The following is a 12159-nucleotide window of genomic DNA, read 5'->3' as shown; positions in this document are numbered from 1 at the left end:
CCTGATGAGATCTGATAGAGGAGGATGAGAAGGAAGGAAAGGAACACCTCCTCTATCAGTGGACTTGGGGAGGGTAAGGGTGGAGACGAGGGAGTGAGGGTGTGATTGGGAGAGGAGGTAGGAGGGAGATACAGGGGGAATACAAAGTGAATAAACTGTAATTAATAAAAATTAAAATTAAAAATAAAAAATACAATAAAATAAAATGAAAAAAATCAAGTGACAACACATGCTGGAGAGGATAGAGGGAAAGAGGAACCCTCCTCCATTGCTAATGGAAATGTAAACTTGTACAACCACTTTGCAAATCAATCAGGCACTTTCTTAGAAAATTAGGAATAGCGTTTTCTCAAGATCCAGCTATACCACTCCTAGGTATTTATCTAAAATATGCTTGAGTATAAAACAAGGACATTTGATCCACCATGTTCATAACAGTTTTATTTGTAATAGCCAGAATCCAGAAATAAGCCAGATGTCCCTCAACTGAGGAAAGGATACAGACATTGTTTTATATTTACACAGTGAAATAATAGTCAGCTATTTATTTATTTTTTATTATTAGTTACATTTTATTAACTCTGTATCCCAGCTGTATCCTGCTCCCTCATTCTCTCCCAAACCCTCCCTTCCTCCCTCATCTCCTCCCTGCCCCTTTCCAAGTCCACTGATTGGGGAGGACCTCCTCCCCTTTCATCTGACCCTGTTTTATCAGGTATCTTCAGGACAAGCTGTAAAGTCCTCCTCTGTGGCCTAGCAGGACTGTTCCTCCTTTGGGGGGTGAGGAGGTCAAAGAGTCTGTCATTGAGTTCCTGTCAGAAATAGCCCCTGTTCCCCTTACTATGGGAAACCCATTGGTTACTGATCTAGCACGAGCTTCATCTGAGCACAGGTTCTAGGTTATAGCCATACATGGTCCTTGGTGGAGTGTCAGTCTCAGAAAAGACCCCATGTGCCCAGATATATTTGGTAATTGTGGAGCTCCTATCCTTTCCATGTCCTACTAACTCCCTCTTCTTTCATATGATTCCCTGCCCTCTGCTGGAGGTTTGGTTATGAGTCTTAGTATCTGCTTTGATACACTGCTAGGTAGAATCTTTCACGGGCCCTCTGTGGTAGGCTCCTGTCCTGTTACTTGTTTTCTCCTATGTGCAATGCACCTCCCATTTGTCTTTCTAAGCTATTAAAACAAGGATAACATGCAATTTGCAGGCAAATGGATGAAACTAGAAAAGATCATCCCCAGTGAGGTAACTCAGAAGCAAACTATATATATATATAGAGAGAGTATGTAGTGTCCACTATACACTCATAAGTGGACATTAGGCATATAATATAGGAAAAGCATATTAAAATCTGTACACCTAAAGAAGCTAAGCAAAGAGGAGGAGCCTAGATGCTCAATCCTCATTCAGAAGAGCAAACTGGATAGACATCAGAAGTGGAAGAAAACAGGGAACAAAACAGGAACCTACCACAGAGGGCCTCTGAAAGGCTCTACCCAGCATGGTACTAAAGCAGATGCTGAGACTCACAGCCAAACTTTGGGCAGAACTTAGGGAATCTTATGGAAGAAGGGGGAGAGAGAAAGATCTGGAGGTTACAGGAGCTCCATAAGGAGAGCAACAGAACCAAAAAATCTGGGCCCAGGTGTCTTGGCAGAGACCGATACTCCAACCAAGTACCATGCATGGAGATAACCTCCCTATTCAGATGCCCCATGGAAGCTTAGTTCCCAAGTGTGTCTCTTAAAGGAACAACTAGAGAAAAGGGTACTAGCCGGGACCTGGGTGGGTGGAATCAAATGTGCAAAGGAGGAATGAAAATGCCCTAAAAACTATGTATTTTGTGCTTTTAGTTTCAAAAAAATAAAAGCATGATTCTTTAAAATTTATTTATGTGTTTTTAAACTAATAATAACATTTGAGAATACCAGTGTTATATAATAGTGTGTGTAGTAACATATTAGGACACAGGACGTGGTCATTATATTTGCAACTTAGCTTCAGTTTCTCTCAAATCAGCAAATAAAATTGTAGACAATATTACATGCTACCATATACTTTTATGTATTTAGTCAGAAACAAGTCCTATCTATCCACTGAGAAAGGATATTTTCTTTATACTTTACACACATTTATAAAATTTACAGATGCATCAAATTTATGCAGTTTTATTAAAGAAAATATTCTCAAGGTTTTTTTGTGTGTTTTTCATTTTCTAGTCAATATTGGCAAAGAGAATTATCCATTCTCAACCTTTATACAGTTGCTTAGAAATGAGAAGAGCTGCATATAATTTAATAATGTAGGTAGTTATTACATGTTATATTGTTCAAAATAACATTATCTAATAATAGATATTGAACAGAAATTATTTGAGAGGAAAAAACTAGGAAACCATTTGTTTCTATTGTTTCCAATTTGCAATTGCTCAGTGAGAGGATTTCTATGAAAAGTTTGCTAGTGAGAGTAGAATATAATTATTGTTCTTTGCATAAAGTGTGAAGAGCTAATATGACATCCATAGTTGTTTTTGAAAAATAATAGTGGTTTTTGGAAAAATAATTATTTACCTTATGTATCTGATTGTTCTGCCTGCATGTGTGTCTGTATTCTATGTGCATGCAGTGCCTACAAAGACAAAAGAAGACATGGATGATTGTGAGCCACTGTGTGGGTCCTGGGTGGCAGATCTAGGTCTTCTGTAAGAGCATCAAGTATTCTTAACCGTGAAGCTGCCTGTATATCCTTTCATGCTCTTGTTTTGTTTTGTTTTCAGAAAAGTACAACAAACAGGATCCTACATCAAACCAATATCCTGAACGAACCATAGCATGAGAGACCTGAAAATGTTATGTGGAGCAAGAAAATCCGGAAATAGTGTACAAAGTGGGGAATTTCTTTTGTGTGAAATTCCAGAAGAGGTAATAATCTTAATAGTGACTGAAAAATTACCCGTGGACATTTGATTTAATTTCAAATGGATGTAGGAGTTATCAGGGGAATGACTGAAAGGAGGAAGGAGGAGCTTTAAGGGAACAGGGGAAGAAGAGGTAATGGAGAACACGAGCCTTGAAGCATAGATCTTAACTGACATACTTAGAAGTTATATTTCCTTCTTCCATTCATGTTCAAGGAGCATGCTATTTATGCCTAAATCTTAATTCGTTGTTTTGAGAAGAACACAGTCTGTAAAGCAACTGCCTGAAAGCATCCTTCACCTGCTGGTTCCTTAGGGTGTAAATAAAAGGGTTTAGCAAAGGAGCCACAGAAGTGTTGAGCACAGCCACACCTTTATTTAAAGTCACCCTTTCCTTGGCTGATGTTTTCATGTACATAAAGATACAACTTCCATAAGTAATGGAGACCACAACCATGTGGGAGGAGCAGGTGGAAAAGGCCTTTCTCCGCTGTTGAGCTGAAGGGAACTTTAAGATGGTTTTGATGATGAGTGTGTAGGAGAGGATCACTAAGATCAAGGTGATGACAAGTGTCATTACAGCTAAGGCAAAAGCCATCCATTCTATGAAACGTGTATCTGTGCAAGACAGCTGCAGGACAGGAGACGTGTCACATAAGAAGTGGTCTATTGTTTTGGAGGCACAGAAATCCAGTTTGAGTCCCAAGAGCAAAGGGGGGAAGATGACTAAGAACCCGGTCACCCAGGAGCTGAGGACCAGCAGGTGGCACACTTTGCTGTTCATGATGATGGGGTAGTGCAGTGGTCTGCAGATGGCAACATAGCGATCAAAGGACATGGCAGCCAGGAGGTAGAACTCTGTGATTAATGATAGAAAAAAGAAGAATAACTGAGCTGCACAAGCATTGTAGGTGATTGTTCTGTCTCCTGTGAGAATGCTCGTCAAGAACCTGGGGATGCAGACTGTGGTGAATGCAATTTCCAAGAAGGAGAAATTCCGGAGGAAGAAGTACATTGGAGTCTTGAGGTGGGGATCCAGCAGGGTGTGGAGGATGATCACTAAGTTCCCCATCATGCTCAAGGTGTAATTGAAAAACAGAAACAGGAAAATCAGGATTTGTAGCTGAGGGTCATCGGTCAGTCCCAGCAAAATGAACACAATCTCTGCTGATTGGTTCTTCATTTCTGTTGAGTTTTTGTTTTTCCTTTTCTAACAAGTCTAAATAAAATAAAATAAAATAAAATAAAATAAAATAAAATAAAATAAAATAAAAGGTAAAATAATAAAAGGAGAAAAACCAAAACAACTAACATCACATATCACACATAAAATTTTTTGCTCCTTTACAGTCATAGCAAGGTCCATTTTCTGTATAACCCATATAAAAATATTTTAATGAGTTTAGAGTTCATCTCATGAATATATACCTCATTAATATGTGTCCTTAGTTATGCTTTCTATTGTGATAAAACACCATGACCGAAAGTAACATGGGGAGAAAATGCTGTAAAAGATTTACTTCACTTATAAGCTTATAAGTTTATCAGTGAGGGAATCCAGGGCAAGAATTCAAGGAAAGAACTAATTACAGAGGCCATGATGGAGTACTTTTACTTAACTAACTAACTAACTAACTAACTAACTAACTAACTAACTAACCAGAGTGTTCTTATGGCTTTCTCAGACTGATTGCAGGACCACCCTTCTACATCATCTATCAGTCAAGAAGGCGGCTCCAAGATGGCAGCGAACAGTGCACACCTTACCTGAGGGGTAGAGGATCCAAAACTGATGAATAAACCGGAAGCTGAAGCCAGAGCATCTATTTTGCGGCTTCCAGAGCTAGAGCAGACAAGCCCTGGGCTGGGACAGATTGAATCCAGGCCCCCAGAGGATGACTCCGGGGTCTGGGTGTGGCGAACTGTGGACCCTCTGCAGTTTCACTTGCTGCAGTGGCAGCTGTCAGTGTTTAGCCCAGGTAAGGGGTCTCTTGGCTCTAGCAGCCAAACAGCAGACCCCACCACTACCCTGCAAGGCCAAATCTGAGAGCAGAGAACCCTGGAACCCCTGCGCTTTCTGCATACACCTGCAAGTGAGTGCATGCAGAGCCCCAGACCCGGCTCTAATAGTCAGACGTCAGATCCCTCACACCCACACCCACACTGTGAGCAACATCAGGATCCCTGGGAAAGCGTTCTCAACATTCAAGCCCCTGTTCGGTGGGTCTCCCAGAGGAGTCCAGGCAAACAAGTTCTGGAAACAAGATGCCATGGCCCAGACAAATCTGAGTGCCTGGAGCACAGTAAGACAGTCCTGTGAGCTGCTGAGCCATTCAGGGCACCAGTGCAGAGAAACATTAACGAAATTATCATTATGCTTAGTCATCAGGGAAATGCAAATCAAAACAACCCTGAGATTTCACCTCACAGCCATCAGAATGGCTAAGATCAAAAACTCATGTGACAATACATGCTGGAGAGGATGTGGAGAAAGGGAAATCCTCCTCTATTGCTGGAGGGAATGTAAACTTGTACAACCACTTTGGAAATCAATCTGGCACTTCTCAGACAATTAGGAATAATGCTACCTCAAGATTCAGCTATACTGTTGGTGATGCTTAACTTTGTGTCTCCTATACAGCCAGTCCTGATGAGATCTGATAGGCTAGGGTCAGAGGGAAGGGGAGGAGGACCTCCCCTACCAGCGGACTGGGGGAGGGGCATGGGAGAAGATGAGGGAGGGAGAGTGGAATTGGGAGGGGATGAGGGAGGGGGCTACAGCTGGAATAAACAGAAATTAATGAAAAAAAAATTCAGTTATACCATCCTAGGCATATATCTGAAATATGCTCAAGTATACAACAAGGACATTTGCTCAATCATGTTCTTAGCAGCTTTATTCATAATAGCCAGAATCTGGAAACAACCTATATGTTCTTCAACCGAGGAATGGATACAAAAATTGTGGTACATTTACACAATGGAATTACACAATCATGAAATTTGTTGTAAATGGATTTAACTAGAAAAGATCATCCTGACTGAGGTAACCCAGAAGCAGAAAGACACACACATAGTATGTACTCATTTATAAGTTAATATTAGCCATAAAATATAGGATAAACATACTCAAATTTATAGTCCTAAGGAAGCTAAACAACAAGGAGGACCCTAGGGAAGATGTTTAATTCTCACTCAGAAGGGCAAACAGGATAAACACCAGAGGCCTGAAAGACAGGGAACAAGACAGAAACCTACCACAGAGGGCCTCTGAAAGACTCTATCCAACAGGGTATCACAGCAGATGCTGAGACTCAGAGACAAACTTTGGGCAGACTTCATGGAATCTTATGGAAGGAGGGGGAGACAGAAAGATGTGGAGGTGCCAGAAGCCCTACAAGGAGACCAACAGAGCCAAACAATCTGGACCCAGGGGTCTTTTCAGAGAACGGTACTCCAACAAAGGACCATGCATGGAGTGGACCTAGACCCACTGAACAGGTGTAGGCCATGGCAGCTCAGTCTCCAAGTGGGTTCCCTTGTAAGGAGGGCAGGAGCTGTGTCTAACATGAACTCAGTGGTTGGCAACCTTGCCAGGCCACAGAGGAAGACTATGCAGCTAGTCCCGTTGGCACCTGATAGATTAGGAAGGGGAGGGCATATCAGTGTATTAGGGGAGGGGCATAGGGGGAGAAAAGAGAGGGAGGTTGGAACTGGGAGGAGACTAGGGAGGGGGCTACAGCTAGTCTACCTAGTGAATAAATTGTAATAAATAATAAATAAATTTAAAGAACCTTCAGTCAAGAACATGACTTGGCTTGTCCAAGGACAGTCTTGTGGGGACATTTTCTAGACTGAAGTTCCCTCTTCTCAAATGACTATGGCTTATGTCATTATGATATAACACTGTCCAAAAAAATATGTTTATAAGACTCAGATTTTACTTAACTCAAAATTGAGTGAGTCCTTTCGGCCCATTTACAGGCATCATGTCAGTTATGTGAAACAGTCCCTTAATTTCATCCTGCTATTCTGTGCCTATATATTTTTTAAAATTTATTTATTTTTTATTAATTACAGTTTATTCACTTTGTATCCCAGCTGTAGTTCCCTCCTTCCTTCCCTCCCAATCCTGCCCTCCCTCCCTCATCTTCTCCCATGCTCCTCCCCAAGTCCACTGATAGGGGAAGTCCCCTTCCCTTTACATCTGGCCCTAGCTTATCAGGACTCATCAGGACTAAAATTGTCTTCTTCTGTGACCTGGTAAGGCTGCTTCCCCTTCAGGGGGAGGTGATCAAAGAGCGAGCCACTGAGTTCATGTCAGAGACAGTCCCTCTTCCCCTTATTAGGGAACCCACTTGGACACTGAGCTGCCATGGGCTACATCTATACAGGGGTTCCAGGTTATCTCCATGAATGGTCCTTGGTTGTAGTATCAGTCTCAGAAAAGACCAAAAGACCCTTGTGCCCAGATTTTTTTTTTTTTTTGGTTCTGTTGCTCTTCTTGTGGAGTTCCTTCCCTTATCTTTCCAGTAATTTATTTAAATAAATTATTTGTCTGTGGTATTTGAAAATTACTCTATTATATCTTTTGAATAAGTTGCCACTTCAGTGATATAAAGGTGATAGTAAATAATAGTGTTCCCAGCAGCCATAGTAACTCCTAATTTAGGTATATACATATAGGGTATTTCTAAGAAAGAAACCTCTAAAGAAAAAAATACGTGGAACTATAGTATGATATTTAAGCAGGGTTGATATGGTGATAACCAGAGTTCAGTTCCTAGAAAGTAAATGGGAAACAAGAACATCACACAAATTTCAAACTGAGTCATCAGCTGAACCTGCTTTTATAAACTGTCTTGCTGGTAGGATTTCCCATTTCTATCTTCTGCCTCATGACAGTTTTGAATAGAGGAAAATAGTTGTATGTAAAAAGTAATAACTAATGTTTAACCTATAAATATAAAGCCAATGTTTCAAGTAAAATTATAAGGCTCATTTTTCACTTTCAAATAATTTTGTAAGACAGATACTTTATATTTATATACTGCTTTGAGTCAGCATTAAAATTTCATATATTCTATTCATTTTATAATCAATGAAACACAGGAAATTTTAAAATAATTGTAATATTTATTTTGAATAATTAAAATTCACTGAAAGCTTAGAAAATGCACATGTCCTGTACAATGTGAAGAGTTAAATAGCAATTTTCTGATTAATGTTAGGGATTGTAACAAAATTGAGTGACACATGAACAACAGTCTGCATCTGACAATGAATATACACATCAACAGAAACAAAGCTAACCCATGTCAGTAATTAGAATTAGTTCATTGGAATAACTTTATTCAGGCAATCAAAGATTAGCATACCTGATTGATTTTGTTTTATGCATACCCTGGTATTCAGGTATTTCAGCTTAACAAAGGATGCTGAATTCATTTGCATTTCATTTAAAGCTTCTACATTTTATCTGGTTCCACATTCCAGGTATGGCTGTTTTTCATTATGAGCAGTTTGGCAATGCTGTTTCAGAGGGCAGCATATCACCTTTTTCTCATTTCTGTGGTATTGATACAGTGCAGGGCTTAGTGATATGGAATGCTTGGTAAGCTATTGGAGAAACAGAAACGTAAGTATTTTAGGACAGAGTAAGAGCAATATCAAAAATAAAATATTTTGGCTTACAGTCAGTAACTGAGGCTGTTTTCAGAAGTCAAGATTTTAAGATTAATCCATTTTATAAAAGTTTTCCTGAAAGATTTTATTCAAATTCTAATCAAATGCCTACTTATAGAATATTTATTAAATAATTAATGACATCTCTAGAAAAAACTTGAGTTTTAAATAACCATAACATACTAATTTAAACTATTTAAGTAGAAAATATATAAGATCATATGTTCTGCATTGTGAATGCTAATAGAATTATTCCCAAATTTTGAGGTACAAATTTTATTTAAAAAGAGCAAAAATGCAAAAGTAAACACAAAAAACAAAGAATAATTGAAAATCAATGTTCTTTGTTATTTATAGATATAAAGAAGGAGACATATGAGTATTTGGATATTTAAGTGGTCCATAAAGGAATGAAGTTGTGAGATAGGATATTCTAGGCAGATCAAACAGCCCAAGACAAAGAAAACCTTACATATCACACAATCTTCGCTTCAAAAAATGCTCACTATTCTCATATTTATTCATCTCTCACAGATCCATACAGCATTGTAAGAAACAGTACCATGGTCATCAAGGTTCTTTAGGATATGCAGATGCTATAAAACAACATATCTGAAAATTATCACTTATAAAATATTACCATTGGTAAGCACTGAAAAAATGTTCAATTATATTGTACTTACAATAAATTTTCATCATATGAAATTATTGATTTATTCTGCTTTAAAAATTATACAAATCATACATCTTAAGGGAAAACTACACAAATCATGTTATAGATTATATGACTCACAGGCCAAAAAATACAATCGCATTTATTTTGTTGAACCGTATGAATGTCATAAAATTAAACTTACCTAATATTAAAATATTTTTGTAATAATTTACAATTATCTCTTTCTAAGTAAACATTAGAAGATATTAAAATACTCACCCCTTTTTAGTTTAACAACTTTCTTCAGTTGGACATGTAAATTCTTTCAAATTTATGCTTTCATATGTCAGCTATCATCCTGATGAACAAACAGTGTGGGTGGACAATTCCTTCTTTCTCATTCTATCCTAAAATACATGACAGATTTGTTTATTTACATGTTGTTTTAGAGATACCGTTTTTGACTAATTTAATGAATGGTAGAAAGGTTCATGAAATTAACATTCCTACAGAACTACAGTTTATTTATTTAAAGTATTTAAAACCTTGTTAAATGTTACACGCACTGTCATATAGAAACCCACCATTTGAAATAATAAAGACTTCAGGCCCTTCTTTCCTATAGGAAAGCATTTAATAAGAACAAACAATTCTCAGGGTAACTAGATGTACAGCAACATTTCCTAAGGGACTGACAAATTGTATGATGCAGAGGTGCTGGTTTTTAAAAATAAACATGCACTATAGGTCTCAGCATCTGCTTTGATACCTTGTTGGGTGGAGTCTTTCAGAGGCCCTCTGTGGTAGGTTCCTGTCCTGTTCTCTGTTTTCTCCCTCTTCTGATGACTATCTTCTTTGCCTTTCTGAATGAGGATTGAGCATCTTACCCAGAGTCAGTCCTCCTTCTTGATTAGTTTTTGTAGGTGTACAGATTTTAGTATGTTTACCTATATTATATATCTAATAGCCACTTGTGAGTGAATTTATACCCTGTGTGTCTTTCTGCTTCTGGGGTACCTCACTCAGGATGGTCTTTTTTAGTTCCCACCATTTACCTACAAATTTCATGATTCCCTTGTTTTAATTGCTGAGTAGTATTCCATTGTGTAAATGTGGGTTCCATAGTAATGGGAACAGGGACTGTCTCTGACATGAACTGATTGGCTTGTTCTTTGATCACCTCCCTCTGAGGGGGGAGCAGCCTTACCAGGCCACAGAGGAAGACAATGCAGCCACTCCTGATGAGATCTGGTAGACTAGGATCAGAAGGAAGGGGAGGAGGACCTCCCCTATCAGTGGACTGAAGGAGGGGTAGCCATTGGAGAAAGGGGAGAGAGGGTGAGGTTGGGAGGGGAGGAAGGAGGGGAGATACAAAATGAATAAACTATGATTAATAAAAATAAAAAATTAAAAAATAAAAATTTACACAAAAACCTGTGGTATACCAATTAACTCTAAGATAAATGAGTTATTCTACAAGTATCCTTGTTCATCTTAGATTGCATTCTTAAACGTATTTACTGTCAATTACAAGGCCATGTCAACACATGGAGGAATTTCAAACATGACCACTGCTTTATAGTTCTCTGCAAGGCTAACTCTAACATTGTATCATTCTATTAGGGGTCAGTCAAGAGTTCCCAATTATAATAATTAGAACATTTCTAACATCTGAAATTGTGTATGAATATTTTATAATGTTTTTTCAAAAACCATAAACTTTTCAATGTTTAAAATTATGTTATCACCACTGGCATGCATTCTCCATAAAGGAATTGCTGAATCAAAAGTAAACGGTAATTTAAACAAAGCTAAAAAATTTCTCTCTCTGGAGTCAATCAATTCCACACATTATTGTAAAAGTGTTCTTGTTTCTTTCATTTTTCACACCTGAGTGGGTTTTCTTTAAATATTCAGTCATTTATAGCTTTAGATACCTTTAGAATTATGTCATATCCATCTTCTCTGCTTTTACATCACTTCTTTATTTCTTTTTCATATAAGAGAAAGCCCATTTTTGCCTTTAGATTCTTGTTCAATGTATTTTGCATACTCAAATCCAGTATATCCATTTCTATGGAAACAATCTGATTTTGCTCTTTTTAATGAAGATACTGCACAATATATATACATATATGTATATACATTACATTTTTCAATTTTTTTCAATTGTTGACAGTCACTTAAACTCACTCCATGACTTTAATAGTGTGACAATAAATATTCACACATATCAGAAAAGGATAACTAACACTAAAGGCCTTTAAAATTTTAGATAATGGCTTTTTATTTCTGTTAGTTGTGTTAATTTTAAAAAGTGGTCAACATAACTTATTTTATACATTTCAGAGTTCTGTATAGTTCTTAAAGGAAATAATCAATGCTTAACGTACAAGTAAAAGCAAAAACTAGAAAATATGAACAACAACAACAACAAAAACCAAGTTGCCAATTATTTTTATTTTCTCCCTTAACTCATAATGTAGCACTGGTATTGCACTTCTGATATTTTTGAAAAACCATATGTAAAACTTCTTTTATGCAGAAGTTTTAATGGAATTGTTACATTAAGGGGAAGAAAATGCCCATCTAGACATCTTTTTCCACCAAGTAAGACATCTGGTACTAAGAATGGTTTACATCTTGTGAGTCATTGGCCAAAGGGATTCCATATTCCATAGAATTCAAGTACTTAAGGATAGTTCCAAGGCTATGGGTCACCCTCCACTATCGAACATTATGGTCCTACTGTTGAAGACACTCCCTCCTTCATCAAATGTGGAGAAATTGAGCTAGTGTTCAGCTAGAAACCTTGTCACTACTGTCTAAAGTTCATAGCACTAGAAAGTATTATAAACATTACTGGAGGAGAAAAGTAACCATCCATGTTTCCCAGA

The 12159-nt window shown here is 37.7% G+C and overlaps 1 protein-coding gene across 1 annotated transcript; it reads right to left on the bottom strand.

The window, feature by feature from the left end:
* Positions 1-3145: 3145 nt before the first annotated feature.
* On the bottom strand, positions 3146-4105 carry LOC110541227 (olfactory receptor 6C6-like). The gene has a single exon (XM_021628015.2). It carries the CDS (start codon positions 4103-4105, stop codon positions 3146-3148), a length of 960 nt encoding a protein of 319 aa, XP_021483690.2.
* Between the last annotated feature and the right edge of the window lie 8054 nt (positions 4106-12159).

This window comes from Meriones unguiculatus, chromosome 7 (genome assembly GCF_030254825.1).
Source record: "Meriones unguiculatus strain TT.TT164.6M chromosome 7, Bangor_MerUng_6.1, whole genome shotgun sequence".
In the NCBI taxonomy this organism is placed as follows: domain Eukaryota; kingdom Metazoa; phylum Chordata; class Mammalia; order Rodentia; family Muridae; genus Meriones; species Meriones unguiculatus.
This window is presented reverse-complemented; position numbering and strand designations above follow the sequence as displayed.

Excerpts from the sequence above, each read along its gene's own strand:
- LOC110541227 (XM_021628015.2), bottom strand. The coding sequence starts at position 4,105 with ATGAAGAACCAATCAGCAGAGATTGTGTTCATTTTGCTGGGACTGACC.